Genomic DNA, 20,971 nt, shown 5'->3' with positions numbered 1-20,971 from the left:
CCATTTCGACTAGACAGTATTAGTAATGCACTAATATTTCAAACAAATTCTAATGGAGCTGCTGATTTTCATAATGCTTCCTTTTCTCAGAAGCAAGGGAATATGGGTACTTTTCAAAAACTACCACGTCACAATACTAATAAAAAACAGTGTTCATGTGGGCGCCATTGCCTAGTCCGTCTGAGTATTGGTCCTGGTAGAGGGGAAACTTGGCAAAAGCCAGACCGAGGGTTCAGCCTTGACAAGTTAAGCTGTCAGGCAGCTCCAACTGAATACCATACAAAAAAAAAGACGAGAATCCGGCACCCTACTTCGTCGAACGTCACTGCGGCGCCTTTCTCTACGAACTTCGGTACAGAGAGCAAGTTGATTTCCAAGCTTGGTACGAACAGTACATTGCCAAGGGTAACCGTAGTTGTTTTACCGTTGTCATGGTAACATAACAACCGACCGTAACCGACACCTTCGACTTTCGCATTTTTTTCATCCGCCAGGCTGACAGATTTCACAGCGCTGTCTTCGATATCTTCGAAAAACCTTGTTCGCCTCACATGTGCCGGGATGCTCCCTAGTCCACAATCCACTCACCAAAATTCGCTTGGACACCGGCCATCAGGGCAAATGTCACCGCGTCTTCACTGCGTGCAGTTCTTGCTTTTTGTGAACGACCTTTTTCCGATTCCGTCTCCTTGGCGTACAATTTACACTCCTTTTGCTTGTGGCCAGTTATCTTGCAAAAATGGCACACCAGCGGCTTCTTTTTCTTTAGGAAACTTGCCTTCATCGCTGAATCCGCCGATCCATGGTCCCGTTTGGCCACTTCATCCAGCAGCTTGCTTTTGACCAGCTCCAGCTTCAAGTTATCGTCGGAACGGCTTTCTAGGGCCATCACCAGCGTGTCGAAAGAATCGGGGAGGCTCCTATGCACCAATGCAACCATCAGTGGCTCAGCTAGGTCCAGTCCAGCACACGAAGATTACCAAACAGTTCATCCAGCTCGAATAGATGGTTCTGCATGTCGTCCCCGTCCATATACGTTTTGTTGCAAATTCGCTTCAAAACGGCAACCTTCGAGCAGAGGGACGTCTTCTGGTGGTGTTTCTGGAGATTTTGCCAAGCTTCATTGGCCATCTTCGTATCGCGAATCAGGGCGTGTTGCTGATTTTCCACGAGCAGCGCAATCGTCACTCGGTCGCTCTCGCTTTGCGGTCACCACCCTTCCATTCGTCCGTCATAGGCTCCGAGGCTTGATCTTCGATGTACTTCCACGTGTCCTCTCGAGTCAACAGCATTTCAGCCTTGAACTTCCACACAGCATAGGGTTTCAATGCTAGTAATGGACCCCTTAGTAGCTGAAATTCATTCTCGACGCTTTTCCGCAATGATACCTCAGACGCATATACGTTTTGTGGAGTCTAACAACAAATTCAATGTCTTTACTTCATAGTACGCCTATGAAACATACAAAATCATTCGATTTTTCCAGCGAAATAGGCGTTTGAAAAACTGTTGTCCGAATGCCTATTATGGGCCCTCCCGGGTCCATAATAGGAATGTTTACAGATTTGACGTTTCCTATTATGGACCCTCTATTTGATTCCCATGTAATCCGGCTCGCTGACGACGAGCCTATTATGGACCCACCTAGAAATGCGTATTATGGACCCTCTTGTGTGGTTTCATCTACAAAACTGTTCAAATGTCTGTATTTATGCGTCTCAAACCAAATATTTTGCCTGAAACTGCTGAATAACAATGTATTCGAAGTTCCTCCGGTGGATTTTCATACGAATAAGGTTGCTTTGAGTGTTAATTTTATGTTTTTCTGTAGGGGGTCCATAATAGGCAAAGGGTCCATAACCGGCATCGACTCCCTAGTTGGAATTGTTCAGCTTCACAATCGAAATCTTGCTTCCCTCCATGGTACTCCTACTTCCAGAAACTTCTACTTCGGCAGCGAAAAGTGAAAAAATTAAAATTCGCTCAAGCGATTTCTTTGACTGGGGCCCACAACCTATTGGGTATTCGGAGGGCAAGAGAAGTTCGACTGAACGGATTGACGGTTGACTAAAGACTAATTTATACAAATAATCGTTACATTCAATATAGTTCAACGGTTGCTACGATTCGTAATCTGTAATAAAATAATTATTTGTGAAATTTGAGCTCATTCGGATGAAAACTGAGATTGCACAAGCCCTTCAAAGTTCATATGGGAATTACTATGGGAAAAGCAAGCAAATCATTCAATCGGTCATAATATTTGCCCATGTGCTCTTGGGGATTAGAGCTACGTTGATACTGTGAGATACATTCATCTGCTACAACTTTGCCGAAGACCGTTTTCAAATCGGACGCCTCAGTAATTAGTTATTGATTTATATACAGTCACAAATTTTATATTTTATGGGGCCCAGATGGCCGTAGCGGTAAACGCGCAGCTATTCAGCATGACCATGCTGAGGGTCGTGGGTTCGAATCCCACTGGTCGAGGATCTTTTCGTAAAGGAAATTTTCTCGATTCCCAGGGCATAAGAGTATCTTCGTACCTGCCACACGATATACACATGCAAAAATGGTCAATCGGCAAAGAAAGCTCTCAGTTAATAACTGTTGAAGTGCTCATAAGAACACTAATCTGAGAAGCAGGCTTTGTCCCAGTTGGGACGTAACGCCAGAAAGAAGAAGAAGAACAGTCACAAATTCTTCAGCAGTGCTCATTTAACTTCTAAACAGGCAACATTGCTGCACCTGGCGCGAAAGATAGCATGTACAAATCATGGCTACTATGTTTTACTGCATATATCCAGTGATGCCTGCAGAACAGTCCAATAATTATAGCCAAAGTTTTACAACTCATTCAAAAATCAATAATTAATTACTGGGGCGTCCGATTTAAAAACGGTCTTTGGCAAAGTTGTAGGTGATTATTGTATCTCATAGTATCAAAGTAGTTCTAATCCCCAAGAACACATGGACAGACAAAATGACCAATTGAATGAATTGCTTGCTTTTCCCATAGTAATTCCCATATAAACTTTAAAAGGCTTGTGCAGTCTCAGTTTTCCTCCGACTATGCTTAAATTTTGGGAGGACACTCAGAATTTGATCTAGAACTGAATGAGCGGTGTGGAGCAAAAACGATTTTTTGAACCTCTCTAGTCTATATGTTAGTTAACCCAAATTTGGATTGATTTGTGGCTCCGTGAACGAAGAGCGGAAGTCCTTAACGGGCGCGGAACGTAGACAATGCTCATTAATCAATACTTATTAAAAGTGTAGATTTATCAATGAATTGTTTCGGATAAATTATAACGCGGATTTGCTGTATTCAAAAACTGTAGGAATAATTATTTATTTAAATTTGATTTCGTTATAGATACTGCTAATCCTTTATTCAGGGGAAAAGGAAGAATATATTTAAACTGACTATTTACATTTTGCGAAAACCAAATTGAGCCTTATTTTGGTTCGCAAGAGACATCTCCAACTTTCACATGGAAATTTGGATACGTTTTGTAATAAGCTTGTCCACCATACTTAATGACGGGTGGCAATTGCTAAACATACAAACTATATATGCCCAACGGAACATGTGTTAGAGTTTATGACTAATTTTTATTATATATAGCTTAAAACTTTATGAAATGCTTTTCCACTTGCAACCTGAGATGTATTATCCGGTTGTACAGCTTGATTGCCGGACCTAGCTTAACGTCAAGGTATTTGATCAGATCTTCCTGAGTCATACTCAGGAACGCCATTCCATTGACCTGCTCCTCGCGAATTTGATTGCCTACCATGGAGCATCCCGGAAACCGTTCCACGTAAGATGCGACGTCCTCCACGGACCAACACAGGGGATTACGGTCGTAATCTGCCATGCCGTCCGTGCAGCGGTCCAGTATCCGGCTGGTGGACCTCCACAGTTTGTAGGACTGCTTCAACCGAGGACCGAAGTCGGCTATCACCGGAAGGGCCGTCTTTATCAGTGGATCCAGCGGGACTGTGCTGCCATTCGAGGGGGTTGACGTCTGTTGGACGTTTCTAAGGGGCGGTATCGACGCCGGGAGTTGCTCCGGTTGCATTGGGAGAGGTTCTTCGGGTTCCTTTTTAATTTTCTTCGCTGGGGGCGCCTCCGGGGGCAGTGGTTCATGTGGAGCACTGCTGCTCTTCAGGGTGATGATTTGTCTGTGGAAAATTGAAATGAGTTTTAGATTCTTTGAGTTGCTTTTTGCATCTTCTTCTACTTATTTTTGGCAAAACGTCCTCACTGAAACAGAGCCTGTTTTTCAGCTTAGTGTCAGCTTATGAGCACTTCCACAGTTATTAACTGAGAGCTTTCTTTGCCAAGGTTGCCATTTTCGCATACGTATCGTGTGGCAGGTACGATGGTACTCTATGTCCAGAGAAGTCAAGGAAATTTCCATTATGAATAGATCCTGGACCGACCGGGAATCGAACCCAGACACCCTCAGCATGGCTTTGCTTTTCTGTTTTGTAGCTGCGAACTCTGACCACTCGGCTAAGGATGGCCCAAGGTTTGCAAATGATATTGAAGCATTTAAAGGTGTTTCAATAAAAATGGCTTAAAATTGCTAGACATTGTTTGGAAAGCTCGAGAAAGAGCTTTCTCCACCTCTGAAAGTTTTGTTACAAGAATACGTACACGTATGACATTTAAACATTAAAATTTGAAAATCCTGCCAAATAAATGAAAATTAATTTGAAAGCATGGAAATAATCCATAAATTATTCATTTCAAACGATTTTCCACATCACAACCAGATAATAATTCCAGAAACAATTTCTAAAGTAATTCTTGGAGAATTTACTAGACAAATCTCAGGAAAAACTTAGAGGAAATCTTAGAAAAATTTATTCGATAAATTTCTGGGTGAATTTATTTTCAAATATCCAGTAGTCCGGATGGTAAAATCCTTAGAAAAATAATCAAAAGATGCCTGGTTAATATTTTTTATCAATAATAATTTGAACATGGGATTAATTTTCGTATCAAAGCAGTTGATTTCGAAAACAAAGTATTCATTAAACCAGATCACAGACTTCGAGTTTTAATCATTATTTGTCATTAGACATCATGTAAAATAATCAATAGTAATACTTACTCATGCGTTAGTCGCATCTTTTTCCTATCTTCCAGCAACCAGTTGTTGGCCTTGTAAGGACATTCCACTTCTCGCGTGTGGAACGATTTGCTCAGAATTTTGGCATTGCCTTGCCCCAAGCAGTAGGAAACTTCGCAGGTACTTTTGATGGATGCAGGTCGATGATCTATAGTAGAGAGTGAATTGTTAGAATTGTAGATCTCCTTTATTTTCAAAAGTAGTCAGTTTTCAATTTCACCTGGAGGAAATTCAATAGGGTGATATGTCCTCTTGCACCAGTTCATCGGATGGATGTCCGAGCTGTCGTCCTCGATCCAGAACGAGTAAAAGTTCGGCCACCCGTCGAAGCACACCTTGATTTCGTACCCATCCGTGGCCACAACCGTTGCCGGTCGCAGGAGCATCTGGTTCTTGCGGTCCACCACCTCCAACTTCATGCCCGGTTTGAAATCCATCGGTTGTCGCGTGGCAAAAAGCGACTGGTCCGCCGGGATTATGGCCTTGCCTATCCGCCGTGACTTCAGCCGAATGTATTTGGCCCACTCGAAGTCACCTTTGCTCCAATCTGTTGAAAAGTAATGATAATTAGTATTAGTATGATTAGGTTTTTATTGTCCGCTAATGATTCACTTACCTGGTGGCGGAGTAATATTGTAGCCATTCTCGTGGTGCCAATCAATGTGATGGATGTACGGTGAGTGAATATCCACCCAGTAGTCGTATCGTTCGTCCCAACCGTCGAAATGGACCAGTATACGATTGTCGATTTTATCCGTCACAGAAGCGACGCAAACTTTGCCCGATTTCTTCAGATCGTCTGCTTCCAGGCTCATGCCGATTTCAAACTTGTTCTCATTCGACTGTGGAGAAAATAATGAATAAAAGATTAGAATTTTCATGTAATGGTATGTCCTTGAACTCAGGGCAAAATAGCAACAGCAAGACCTTGCTAAGGGTTATGGGTTTAAACCCTTCGGTCGAGGTAAGATCCTCCGTAATCGATATTTTCTCGGCTTCCCAAGCCATACAGTATCTTCTTTGATTCTACAGAAGATTATTCCCCCGAAAACCGTTCTCAAGAATGCACTATTTATAAGAAAGCTATATTACAATTTTTTGATCGTAGTTTTCGGACCCCTTATCTCATGGTAGCTCCAGAGCTCCATTAATTTTCTACGAACATGAGACAATTCGATACAGATGAATACTATGCAATAGTTTCTAGAACATGATTCAACACTTATCATATAAAATCTATAGTGAACCAACTTCTTAGTTTAAGCACTGTAATCATTTCCTGTAAATATCATGCAGAAAAGATATATTGCAGGGGACGGACCTGGTGTAGTGGTTAGAACACACGCCTCTCACGCCGAGGACCTGGGATCGAATCCCATCCCCGAGATAGTCACTAAAAATTTCAGTGACGTCTTCCTTCGGAAGGGAAGTAAAGCCGTTGGTCCCGAGATGAACTAGCCCAGGGCTAAAAATCTCGTTAATAAAGATAGAAAAAAAAAAAAAAAAAAAGATATATTGCATGAATTTTCATTTCCAGTGTATATCCAGTTTCATAAAGGTGGGACGGGCCATAATGGGTCACTAAGAAAATGATCCTTGTAACTCGCTAAATAAGCTAACTAGTCATCTCTCCCTAACTCGATATTGAAGGGACTATCGAGATACAGAACAAAAATTTTTCATTCAAAATAGTAAATTAAATGCGAAAAATAGTAAATTTTTAGTACATTTGGCAACGTGACACTTTTTGCATAGTCTTCAAAAATTCAATTTTGTATCACCCTGAAATGACTTGTGAACCTTCATTTTACTATCACTATAGGGTGCCGGTACCAATGGTTATAATGTACCAGTAGATTGGACTATGGAATAAAACGTACATTTTTCGATAAAAACGACATGTGTTATTTTTGGTGTATAGATCGCCTCTAGTTTAGTTGATTCGCCAAATTACAGCTTTTTAATTTATCAAAAAGTCATATAAATAATTAAGTTTACGCAAAAAATTTGCTTCCTTGCACCAATAGTTGCTGTCGTGTTCCAGTAGTGGATCAACAGTTGGAAGCAGTTTTTAAAATGGATGTATAAAAATGAAGAAAAGCCCCAGAGATGATCTTTATGCTTTATTCAAAAGATATTCTACTACTGGAGCACTAGCGCAACTACTGGGACACGTGTACCAATAGTGGCTCAAGCGATCCCAAGTAACCATAAGCACTAATAATAAGCCCTTAATCAGAATCATAAATGCGTACATGCATTATAATAGCACCACAAATGCTTACACACCCTATAACAGCACTTCCGCTGCATAGAAACCCTATTACAGCATCATTAATGCTTCTAAGCCTGATACATACGGGCATTAAATAAGCACTATATTGGCTCTATATTCGCATACAGGGCCTGTTTAAATGCCATCCAGTGTTTTGACAGATATACCACGTGCTTTGTGTTTACATATAGTGGTGAGAGGGAGTCAAACATAAGTCTTCTCACTACTACAATTGCAGCTTTTATGACGGGGAAAAGTGATGGTTTAAATTGGTCACTTTTCTTTCCAATACTATTCATCTTATGTGGGCGAAGGAGCAAAGGAGCAGAACTTCAACAACTCAACAATACAGGTGTCGCAGGTTCGAGACGCAAAATGAGGAATTTCATCATCATAAAACAAGGATCAATATGTGGCTATTTCAAGTCCTCAAAAGGATTAAAACCACCAAAATGAATAAGTCTGATACGGAGAAGTACTATCTCAATCATTTTATTACATTTTGCATACTATTCGAGGTTTCCATTTTCATTCATTTATTTATTTACCTCGTGTACCAGCTGCTTGGCCGCATACGCGAAAGCTCTCTGGCTGCGTACGTGAAAGCACAAAATATTCGCCCGAAAAACCTGGGAAAACAACTGACGTTTCTCACGTGGTCTTATATCAGCACTAGTGATGCCGAGAAGCACGGTTATATCTTCGCATTATAATGGCACGCTATTTCGCCTTTTCTGGCATTATAATAGCATTATATGCGTATATAAAACTGACAAGCATCAAATGATTACCTTATATGCGCATATAATGCTGTTACCGTGCCGCATTATCGTGCTTACTGGTTACTTGGGACAGCTCTTATGCATACCGATCATTGCTTTTCCTCGACTGTTATAGGACAAGTAGCTGTATAAAATCTTCGGAAGGAGCTTTTTCAACTATTCCGCAACCACAGAGAAACAGACGTAACACTTCGAACAAATCGCGATCAAAATCATAGTCGCGAAAACATGTACGCCCAATACTAAAAACACTGTAGTTGGCCGATGGACCAACAGATGGCGGTAGTGTGTAAACGTCAAACACGAATAAAAGCGACGCGAGCGCTGCGGGTGGTCGATTGACCAGCTACCATATGTTCGAATCGATCGTTAAAAAGTTGGTCGATGGACATCGATGAGAGTGTGACGTCTGTTTGTCTGTACCGCAACTGTTGAATAATTTTTATACACCTTCACTGTATTATCGATCAAATATTATTTTTTAGCTGATAATAAATCTTCGAGCTGCTTAGTAGAATACCTATAAGTAGATGAAAAAACGAATTTAGTACTATGGCATTTAATTCCACTAGAGTTTGTATCCTTTACCAGATACGCGTATTTCGACCTCAACTGTAAGGCCGTCTTCAGAGTTGTGTTTGATCTTTCGACCTTGGCGCTTGCTCCTGCGGGGGCCGGCGATGAGGGCACACTCAAAAAAATCCAAACGTCAAGGCTATGTGAAAAATCACGTAGACCCTTAGAAAATGAATTTTGCAAGGATTTACCTGACAACTGTAACTATCACCGTTACATGGATCAAAATTGAATGAAATGTCGATCGTATTTACTGTGGTGCTCTATCACCCTTACGTGAAATTCACGTACCTAGCCATGTTCATTTTGACAGCTCCAGTTGTTTGTATTCATTTTGTAGCTCAGGTAGATGTGTGTAAAGATGGTGTTCATAAAAAAAAAACACGCTAGTCATTTTTAATATTGCAACACATTAGTTGGTGCTGTTTTGAAGTAAAATAATTGAAATTAGATTAGATTGCTGTAAAAGTGTGAAATCGGTATGTGATAATTGGTGTTTTAAAAGATAATAACCATGCTTGTGATGGACCAAGATTGTCTCTTGCCTAATATCAAACGTAAGTAAATCCCTAAAGTGTAATTAAATTCCTAAAGTGTAATTACTTCGACCTAAGTTTGTTTCAATAAACATAATAAAATCTAATGAAATTAACTTTATTTATATATTTATGTCTGATACAATGCACTGGAGCCTCATTTATGTTTTACTCATACACCCTATGAGACTCACGAAAAAAACACGTAACAACTACCGGATGCCTCGGTGAAATCAGAGGAGTCCATCAGTTCATGAGTTCATTCATGGTTACCTTTGATTCACGTAAGTGCTACGTTAAAAGTACGATGGAAAAAAACTACGTATGTTTTCACGTAGCCTTGACGTTTGGATTATTTTGAGTGCAGGATCAAACATGTCGCGCACCGGTCGAGTAAAGTGATAAAGTGCCGCGTTCGTTTAGTTCTTTTTGATCTTTCGACGTTGACGCTTGCCCCTGGGCAGTGCGTCAAGAAAGCCCGAGCAGTCGTCAGTTGTTTTCCCTCTCGGGTGGCGCGCCTATTTTCTCTGAGTGGTTTTACATAGCTGAGCAAACGAGTGAAGCTGAAAGTGGATTGTTGCTGCTCAAGGATGACGGATCAATTGGTGAGCTCGTTTCATGCTAATATTTCAAATCTATAAAATATGTATGACTGCACCTTTAATCGTTACAACGGTGAGACGTAAATATGATTTTTTAAAAACTACGAAAGGTTCGTCATTGTGAGTGTCGACAGAAACTCTGATTCATAAATTATTCATGTCTATTTTTTGTGTATTCAAAACACTTTTCTCTTTACCTTTATTTTTGTAATTAAAAAAAACTTTGAATGGTTCGACACTACGAGTGTAGACTTGCGAAAGGTTCACTTTATTCAACAAACTTTGAAAGTGTCGGCATAATTTTTCTCTACATAGGTATTGTTCATATCAAATAAAAATATTATATTTACATATAAGCATGTTTATATCTCACCAATAATTATTTATCATGGTCTAATCGCTTATCAAAGTGAATCCTGTGGCCCAACGATCCTCCCCATTAACAAACATCCCTCCCAGTAACCTTTGTGGAGATGCAGAGGCAAACACGGTCTCCAAATAGCAAAGGTTACACACTAACATTCCTTCCCCCAATCCTACCTGACTGCAAGGACGTGGCCGGCTCCGTTATTGACCATGTATAAATAGAGGCACTGAACTATGCACACTGAAGAAAATTATGGCCAATCCCAGCCGATCTTCTAGTTGATTCTTTGTGCATTTTCACTGACTTCGGTCAATCGCGGAATAGCAACCATTGATATGTGTAGTCAGTCTAAGCTAAGCTTGAACAGTAAGGCCGTCTTCAGTGCCGTGTACTAGACTCGACTTGTCACGAGTCTAGTACATGACACTGAAGACGGCCTTACAGTTGAGGTCGAAATACGCGTATCTGTCAAAGGATACAAACTCTACTGGAATTAAATGGTATAGTACTAAATTCGGGTTTTTCATCTACTTATTTTCTAGCTGTTTCACATCTTCCAGAACTCAATTCATAAGTATCTGTATTTTATGTTCCCAACGCTACACAATGGATCATTAAAATAACCAAAACGGCCGCTTTGGAAAGCATAGATAGCGCCACCGTAGCCTTGTGTGTTTGACAGAACTGCAATGCTGTCACAATGTTAAATCCCATATACAGTGGCGCCTTTGTTTTGACGCGGTGAGCACTGACAAAAACTACATTCAATGATCCATTAGAGTACCCGCCACCCCTTTCTGCCACCACAGTATGTATCGGCTCTGTAGGCTGTCTAGTTGCACCACATATCGTTATTGTATAGCTTGTTGCTGTATGTGCGCTGTATAACAAACGACAAAGCTCTTCTCATTTATATATTACTGTGCATTGCACAGTAATGAAAACTTCTTAAATTGCTTGTTGTAGATCATCGCTGCTACTATTCAAAGTGGCGAACTCGCTTAGGGCGAAAAGCCACTCAAATAAATGTAAATAATACCTAATAAATAATTTAATTCAAATTGATTTTGTGTTCTGCGCGATTATTCCTGATTGTCCAAGGCATGATCGCGCAGAAGACACCAAAATGACGATTTACAAGCGTTTTATAAGATCATCGGCGCGAGAATTTTTCGCGCCACACATAATAAGCAGCATAACAAAACATATTGCATAGAAGCAGCCAGATGAATGATGGGACTTTAATTCCACAACATTAGGTTGCTACTGTTTAAGGTGTTGAATTACAGCTTTGTAAAGGTAGCAAAAGCGATAAAAGACGAAATATACGCAGCTAAGATTTGTAGCTGCAAAATGTTTGCGTTATAGCTGTATGGACGCTAATCGTTCTATTTTTGCCAGGTTTCATTTTTTGCAGCGTTCGCTGCTTCAATTCGACTATTATTCAGCAGAATGCAAAAATAATATTGGCTTATTATTTTTTTGTGTGTTGTTCAGTTGGAGTTTATTAGTATTGTGAAGTGGTAGTTTTTGAAAAATACCTATATTCCCTTGCTTTTGAGAAAAGGAAGCATTGTGAAAATCAGCAGCTCAGTGGCTTCTATTACAGTCTCCTGCAAGATTCACTTTTCGGTGGCAAATGCAATGCTTCACATTCACATGCTGTAATTTTATTATTTCTCGCATACTCTGAGATAACGCCCTAAAAGCCATTGGTAGCCACGTGTGTAGCTCGTTGTTTCTGAGCAAATGAAAGAATAAGCATCCAAACCAACATCACGGACAGGTAGATAATGATCCTTTCTTCCACATAGTGTTGTTAAATAACATGAAAATCCATTCAAATGCTCAGAAACAACGAGCTACACACATGGTTACCAATGGCTTTTAGGGCGAGATCAGAAGTTATGCGAGATTTATACCATTATTACAAAAGAGCAATGTAAAAACCATATTAAAATAAGATTGTCGCCACTTATTTCTACTCAGTGAATCTACTAGTCATTTTCCTCAGAGTAATCTTCCCTGTATTTCAGGTTTCAGGTTGGTCGACGGCGCTGCAGAATCGTTACCCGTTCTGTGGCGTAGTTGGTTAACGCGCCCTGTTTAGTCTACAAACATAAGTTTATTATAATATTCCTTTTGAACGTAAACAGTAACATTCGATTTTCACGAATTTATGACGGGATTTAAGAATGGATCATTTTTGACGGTTTCTGTGTAATTGAGTGATTTTTCATGAAAATCTCAAGCATGAGATCATTGAGATTTGAGTGTCACACTACCAACACTGTCCTTAAGTCCTCCCTTAAGTTTCTATGGTTCAAATGGACAATTTAAAACTCCTCAGTTTAATGTTTTTCCTACAGAAACACATTAAACAGTATCTATCTGGTGAACTACATATAAATTCACAAAAAAAAAATAAGAACTTACCGTTACACTGAGATGTTTGAACAAATGCCTCGGGGCTGGCGTTGCCTGCTTCTCGCTGAGATACTTGATCCAACTAAAATCACTGTCGTACCCGTTGGGAGGCTGCAAAATACGATTCGTCTTCTGGCACCAACCGGCCGGGAAAATATCCAACGAATCGGCATTCACCCAAAAGTCGTAATCGCGCGAATAGCCATCGAAAGTCAGCTTCAACCGGTAGCCTCGAACGTCCACGATGCTGCACACACAGAACAGAGAATTGTTTTCCGGATCGATTGCTTCCAGCTTCATACCGATGCGGAATCGGTTCAGTCCACTCGGGTAAGGGTTCGTGAACAAATCCAACGGCGAGGGCGTGCCTTGGGTCTTGGCCAGGTAAGTTTCCCAGGAGAATTTTGGTTGGTTCAGCTCTTGAATCGGGGGTGCTTCCTGAACCGTTGGCCTGGGAGTGCTACTTTCTTTGGGCGGGAAAATGCTCTTCTCTTTAAAGGCATTGGCAAAGTTAAGCGAGCTTCCCAGAGAGTCGTCGTCGCTCGTAGGGAATGGCGTGGTGTTGGATGTTGACGACTCGGAAGATCCGATGCCTTTACGCTGAAGAGACTTCGAATAGGCAATACTCGACAATAGGGGTTCATTTTTGGTTTTCTTCATACAAGCTATTGAACAGTAATCAGGGGTGGCGAAGTCCCCAGCAGTGCCACGACCTCGACAACCCTTGCAGTGGTATGATCCTTCCGTACTTGGCGTTTTACGTTTCTTCCTAGCTGCCTTTGCGGACGGTCGACTTCCAACTGGATCCTTGAGCGAATCGTATACATTCGTGTTTACGTGTTTCAGGTACTCCTTGATATCCATCGGTTCCACCAATCCAAACTGGTTGAACTGGAAATGCAAGAAACTGCTCCGCATATATCCGATTCCATCGTTCCATTTGATGAGATCCGACGGTGTGGAACCGAAATCTCCTTCGATGAAATCTTTCTCCTCTTTTTCTTCGCGATCCACTACCGATCGTGACTCGGAACGGCTCTTCTCGCGGCTTGACTTAACCATAGCTTGCCTCTTCTTGTAGCCCTCGATCGCCGCTTGGAGCTTATCCTGATCGTACGCCGGTGGTGAATCCGAAGTGTCTTCCTTCTTCGGGGGACTGATCGTATGCAGACTAGATGCCGAAGTTTTGACACTGCGACTTTCATCCGACTCCGTTTCTAACTTTTCGTTACAAAGAAGCGACGAGTGGATTGATGACTTGGACGACCTGCTTCTTCGGCTGACGGATCTTCGGTTTCGGGTCTTTTTGATGATTGCCAAAGGCTTCGGCATCGGGGGCACATCCTCTTCATTCTCTTTTGGCGGATCATCAGGTTTGGTTGGTTCGGAAAGCCGTCGAGCGCGAACTGGACTTGAATGCTGCTGCACGTCTGAGTTGGCTCTTTTATGAAGCCGAGGACTTTTGAGTTGTTCACTCAAAATATCCTCCGGTGTGGATTCTTCATCACGTTTCTTCGTTGGAGTCTTCATACCTTCTGGCAGCTCTTGTACATGTGGCTCGATGTTCTTTTCTTCGTTTTCATCTTTTTCGATCTTCTCACTACTAATGGTATTGGATCGTGCCGAACCTTGCGAGCTGTCCAACATTTCCTGCTCAATTTCCTCCGCTTCTGCCTCTTCGTCGTTCGAATCTTCCTTGGGTTCCTGATCTTCCGCGCCTGCCGTCATCTGTTCGGTTGTTGTCGAGGAAACTTCCGTTTCCGATGCGTCCACCTGGGAACTGCTTTGTGATATAGTTTTGCTAAACTCCTCAAACGAGCTATGGAACGATGGTTCAGACGATTCGGGAAGATCATCCGGTTGTTTGGTGGGCGTATCAACCGTGGATTGAGCTTTCTCTTCTTGAAATGAAGGGAACATCGGTGGAGTAGGATCAACCATCATCGGTGTTACGGTTATATTGCTACTGCTGCAGGTGGAAATGACCGCTTGCATGGTAGTTGGAATGTTATCGATGGTAGTTCTAGCTGCTGCAAGTGCCGGTGCTAGTGGCAATGTAGGATTGGCTGCCTGAACGAAGATCTGGGTTTGAGCGGGTTGGATTGTAGTCGACCGTTGTGGAATCGACGACTGTGACTGGCCTGGAGATGGTAGCCGCGTACGGTTGGAATTGTTGGCGATGATGATCTTGCGTTTCAGATCTGGGATTGAAACTGGTGAGAGGGGCGGCGTTGCGGCAACGATCCGCGGTTGTCCGGCAGTTGGACCTGGTCCAAGATGGCTTTCCGGAGTTTTGTAGATAATTTTGTTGATGATGACTTTATTTTGGGTTGGTGATGATAGTACGGTGTTTGGCTGGGTAGCCATCGTGGCCGGCGAAAGCGGCCGGATTTGTTTAAGAAGAGTTGATGTAGATGGGGATTGTGGCTGCTGTTGAATTGGTTGCATTTGAGGGTGCTGGGGTTGTTGTGGCTGAAATTGCGCCTGTTGTTGGATCAAAGAGGGCGGTTGGATGATTTGCTGGGGTTTGGAAATGGCAAGCGGGAGTTGTTCATTTCCGGCAGTGACTTTGATGGTTGTCCCGAATGGAAGCACATGATGACAAACACTGGACGCGTTTGGCGAAGGTGTTTGGATAGTGCTTTCCTGGGCAGGTTTGATCACTGTATTGGCGTAGTTAGCAATTACCGGTTTTGGGGCAATGGGTTTCAGGATCTTGATGGACGATGGAAGACGCTTAAGATCGGCGGTTCCGGGCATAGCAAGAGAACTTGGCTGGATCATTGTCATGGATGGCGGTCCCTGGGGAGCTTGATGACTCATTGGCGCAATTATTTTCTGCTGCAGTGACATGATGTTCGTATTTCCAATTTGAACTTTGAAGCCAGGTGTGTGCAACTGTAAATGGAAACAAAAGAGAAACATTTATGAGAAGGTATTATAGGATCGAATGATTTAAAAGTACGATTTCGCGATCAAGTTATTGATGCTCGATAATCTTTCCAGAATAGGTGTTTTCTTGAGAACGTAAAACAATACAAGAAAGACTGAAGGAGAGCTAGAAAATTGTAAAACTACTGGGAAGGATAACATTGTGATAGCTAATAAGACTCTTTCTTTCGCATGGTAGCTTCAGAACTCCATTGAATTTCGATGAACTTGAGACAAACCCAATCAACAGAATATGTACTCTATACCCAAGATGTAAAACAGCCTGAAAAGATCCCTCATCGAGCCAGAATCACATCCCACCATACGCAGCATGGTCTTGCTGAATAGCTGTGCACTTATAGCTACGATTATTTGGATTCCGATATATCTTCAGGGGCCTTCCTTAGCCGAGTGGTTAGAGTCCGTGGCTACAAAGCAAAGCCATGCTGAAGGTGTCTGGGTTCGAACCCGGTCGGTCCAGGATCTTTTCGTAATGGAAATTTCCTTGGCTTCCCTGGGCATAGAGTATCTTCGTATTTGCCACACGATATACGAATGCGAACATGGCACCTTTGGCAAAGAAAGCTCTCAGTTAATAACTGTGGAAGTGCTCCTAAGAACACTAAGCTGAGAAGCCGGCTCTGTCCCAGTGGGGACTTTAACGCCAAGAAGAAGAAGATATCTTCTTTCTTCAATTTTTGACTGACATAACAGTTATTTCAGAAAGAGGTCTGCAACCAAAGCATCCATGGACAACGCTTCTGGAGGATTTCCACTAACGGTTTTAGTGGAACCAATCAAAAATTTGTTTGAAAATTCGATATTAGTTTACAAATGATCTTCTTCTTCTTCTTTTCTGGCGTTACGTCCCCACTGGGACAGAGCCTGCTTCTCAGCTTAGTGTTCTTATGAGCACTTCCACAGTTATTAACTGAGAGCTTACTAAGCCAATGACCATTTTTGCATGCGTATATCGTGTGGCAGGTACGAAGATACTCTATGCCCTGGGAAGTCGAGAAAATTTCCAAACCGAAAAGATCCTCGACCGGTGGGATTCGAACCCACGACCCTCAGCTTGGTCTTGCTGAATAGCTGCGCGTTTACCGCTACGGCTATTTGGGCCCACAAATGATCTTTTAAGGAAATCTTAAGGATTTTTCCGGCAAACATCTCTGACGAAATGTTTCAAGTATCGAACCAAATATATGCCAGGAATTTACCCAAGGATAATACGTGAAACGGTCTTAGTTCATGGTAATTATACCTAGCTGCGAATCTCTATTATACATATAAAATTTGTAATCAGTATTTCCGTATATAAAAGATCACAATCAATCACATCAATAGACATCTCATTGAATATTCCCGTACTCTATTCACTCTGTTTAACATGCAATTCAAATGGAAATGACCCATAATAGTGTGGCCACTGTATATGCATGCTTTGACAATTGGCCGAATGGACGCCTTGCAAAAAAAACTGTCGGATTGGTATCTTTGTCAAATTTGAATACAAAGGATGCATTTAAATTATTGAATATCTTTTTTTATAAAAAGTTAAGCACTAAATCTAAATGAGAAACATTGAAAGCCCCAGTATCACATATAATACCTAAAGTAACAATTTGACAAACGCTTCTATAGGTATTTCAAAACAGCCTAAGTTTGAGCACAAATTGAGCATATCCTCCAGACTAGATTTTTCAGCTCCTAAACATCTCATTTAGGGAATTTTATCCAGCCTCAAGTATATTTGAAGCTAGTTTAGAAGCTGAATAAGGGTTTAATAGGGCTTATGTTAATGTGACCAGAAGGCTATTAAGTAAAGCTTAACAATTGCTTGTCCAATTTTAATTCTGCGAACGAGCGTCGCAATTTGTGAATGGTAAGGTAACATATATGGTGAAATGTACTTTTATCAAGCGAGCTCTAGTCCAACAAAAACATACAGTTGTGTTCAGAATAATAGTAGTGAAAGCCGTTTTTCATACAAAATGCTCATATGACAAAAGATTTTTGTATTTTTTTGAGGGGGTGAACCCAAACTTTTGCACGGGAGTGTTTAATTTTTTTTTAAAGTTATAATGAAAACTTCCTTAAGGTAAGTGAAGTCGTTGGATCCTAATTATGGATAGCAAAATTTATTCAATTTATTGCGTTACATTTAATCGAGCATTTCTTGATTTCTCTTTAACCCGTATAGGCATGAGTGAAAGCAAAAATACTAAAACCCTTACCACTCAGCGAATACTTAACGGATTCAAATATTTATTTGTCAGTATACTGGCTAACATATCTAGTTTCTAGAAATCACCAGAGGAACTCGGGAATACTCCTGTAGCCGGAGTTATTGCGGTGGGTCACTGGGTCAAGTCGGGTAGAAAAAGGCGATTTTTTGGGACATGCCAAGTTATCTTTATTTATTTCCAATGCCATTAATTTTATTTTGCATAAATCATTGAGATCTGATATTCAACATTATAAATTAATAGTTTTGCACCATTTAGAGTGTACCAGATGTGGCCACTCGGACTTAATACCCTGAAGAACCGGCTCTAGATTTGTTAGGTACTAAACCGTTTCAAATCTCTAAAAGTATAGATCGAACATAATAGTTCACTAAAATGCGTTCCAATAAGCTTGACACAGATGTGAAGATATAAACTGTGCACTTTATCATGAGTTTGAGTCATCCCGGAGACTCGAAAATGGTCATTTGTAGGATCAATCAAATGCAGTTGACATAATTATTCAATTTAATCGACTACCAGAAGGTTTACGCTGATGCGTTTTTCTTAAAACTCCTTGATATTGTGGTCACATTATAGCCGATTCTGGAAAATATCTGTGACGTGAAATTTGCCTACCTCCAGGGGCACAGAAGCACAGAACCCTTGTTACCCGACCTGACCCTGTGACCCACCGCAATAACTCCGGCCACAGGAACATTTCCCAGATTTTTTCACCACTTTTAGAAACAAGATATGTGTATGAGTATACTGACAAAAAATAATTGAAATCCGTTAAGTATTCACTGAGCGATGAGAGTTTTAATAATTTTTCTTTCACTCAGGCCTATACGGGTTAAGTTGATATTCCTCTAACTTAATGTTATCTAATTGGATGCGATCTGTTTCAGTTTCCTATGCAATATTATCTCTCTAACTCTGTATTTTCAAGGAAGGTCTTAAGTACAATCAGAGCACCAGTATCCGCTCATGACTCTGTTTCCGCTCACTATAGTGTTTAAACTAATTTTTGGTGTGAAATCTGTGTTGTTTTTTTCATAAGTTCTGCATTCGTCAATTTCTATTCATCGTTGCTCTCTTTACGCTATTGCAGAAAGCTGATTGTCTTCTGGTATCATATATTTGTGCTGTAGGATGAAAAATCACTATATCTTGCTTTATTAACAAGAAAAATTACAGATTTATCTAATTTAGCGAAGTTATTAGCGAAAGAGAGGATCGATGAAGAGAAATCGCTCATGTCAGATAGGCCCTTTTGAAGAAACAGCACAGAAATGCAATCTATTGGCTATTGGACTGTTATAGTTATGGTTTGACCATAAAAAATATCAGAATTTTCAAAACTCCAAATAATGCATTTTTATTTTGTTCCTCATAAAATTCATCGACAATTTATATCGCGTGCGGAAAAGGAAAACTGACCAATAACAAATGTAATGAAGGCCTCTTTCCTGCATATACATTAAGCTACATTGTGACATAAGGACTGTTGATTTTATAAAGTGGACACTTTCTGAATGTTATATACTTTTGATTCATCAACGGAATCGCAATCGATTTTCTGTACATCGTTCGAATAATATTGTACGATGATGTGATAATAAAAAAGCAAAATAAATAAATGTCATACGAATACGGAACAACGTCGTTTTTTTTTTTAAGTTATCAAAATCAAATCAGATAATTATAAATTGGCTGAAAAATTGGACAATATATTTTTAATTTTCAAAAAGGGCGTGTCTTCAAAAGTATCATGGAGAAGAAGTCTTCTAAAAACATCAAGTTATTTTATGAGCAACAATTTTTCAGGTATCATGAAAACAATTTTCACCCATTTCAGCTATAAAAGGATTTAAAATGAATAGAATTTTTAGAGTTCAAGTACATCCTGATGGAAGTACTTATATAGTATTTATATAAAAAATATTCAACACCTTCATAGAGTTGCTTATCGCATCTCCATGTCATATTTGAAGCACAACACAGAAAAAATACGTTATTCTCAGAAGACCTCTCAAAGCACGATGGAAATCATCAAAATTTGTAACACTGCACTATGGTCCAGGAATCAGTTTTACCAGGAAAGATGTATTTTGAGCTTCAGAATGAAACATTACACAAAAACGGTCTTCTACAAAGTTGTTTGTATTAGTAAGGTCCTTTGTTTGGTGTTATTGAAAATTAGGTTGGACCACATTTTCAAAGAAATTGTGTAACTAACTTTCTTATTTGTAGAAATTATAATATACATGCTTCAGCAAATTTGTAGACCATTCAATTTCAAGCAACTTTGCAAAAAAAAAAATTTTGTATCTCTTAAATTGACCGATTTAGAGCTTTTTTCCTACAGAGACATAGGGTGGTCCGAACAAAACTGGTTTTCAGGCTCTAGAGTTTTCAATTCGAATTTCTCATCAAAATAGTAAATGAAACACTTTTAGCGCTTTGAAAAATGCGTATTTTGGTGAGTGAAGAAACTCGCTATCTCCTTCCGTTCATTAGTTATTGTTGTTTTTCTCTCAAAAACATGCCTACTTTGATTGTGAATATCTCTGATTGGGGCAAACATAAAACATATCTTTTGACGGCATTCAAAAAACAAAATTTAATTGTATATTATATCAAAAAAATACAGATGTGTTATTTTTGTAACTCTAATAAAATGTCTTGAAAACAAATATTTTTTATCACAAAAACTTTAATTACTTTTGAACTAAAATAGATATCATCAATATTTTTGTATGAAAATTTGCGTTTTGGTAAGTTCTAAAACTCGTTCATAGACGACTTTGACGAGAGTGGGAACGAGTCGAAAATTGACACCTCATTCGACTCGTCTCACCTCACACGCCACGCAGAATAAGCACATCTATTTTGCAAGGATGATTTTCATCAAATGTTGTTCTGAGATTACCGATGGAGATATTTGAAGAAAACGTTTGCAAATTGCTGTACATTCGTAAGCGGAAGGTCATGGGTTCGATTCCCAATCCTCCCTCACCGAATCACCGCACACCAATGGACTACGGCTATATGGATATGGATTGGACCAACGGCAGCTCTCTCCTCTACCTGCTCG

General features: G+C 40.3%; 1 protein-coding gene across 4 annotated transcripts in view; it reads right to left on the bottom strand.

Moving 5' to 3' along the window:
* Positions 1–3,321: 3,321 nt before the first annotated feature.
* Positions 3,322–20,971, bottom strand: part of LOC5575936 (lethal(3)malignant brain tumor-like protein 3) — a 55,756-nt gene continuing 38,106 nt past the window's right edge. For all 4 annotated transcript variants that reach the window (XM_021843465.1, XM_001662246.2, XM_021843468.1 and 1 more), the window contains 5 exons: positions 12,722–15,610; positions 5,764–5,989; positions 5,368–5,694; positions 5,130–5,295; positions 3,322–4,191 (listed from right to left, as the gene is read on the bottom strand). In XM_021843465.1, coding sequence (XP_021699157.1) covers positions 3,633–4,191; positions 5,130–5,295; positions 5,368–5,694; positions 5,764–5,989; positions 12,722–15,610 — 4,167 coding nt within the window. In that variant the 3' untranslated portion in view covers positions 3,322–3,632. The remainder of the gene's footprint in view (positions 4,192–5,129; positions 5,296–5,367; positions 5,695–5,763; positions 5,990–12,721; positions 15,611–20,971) is intronic.

The sequence above is a fragment of the Aedes aegypti genome, chromosome 2 (assembly GCF_002204515.2).
Source record: "Aedes aegypti strain LVP_AGWG chromosome 2, AaegL5.0 Primary Assembly, whole genome shotgun sequence".
NCBI classification, from domain to species: Eukaryota; Metazoa; Arthropoda; class Insecta; order Diptera; family Culicidae; genus Aedes; species Aedes aegypti.
This window is presented reverse-complemented; position numbering and strand designations above follow the sequence as displayed.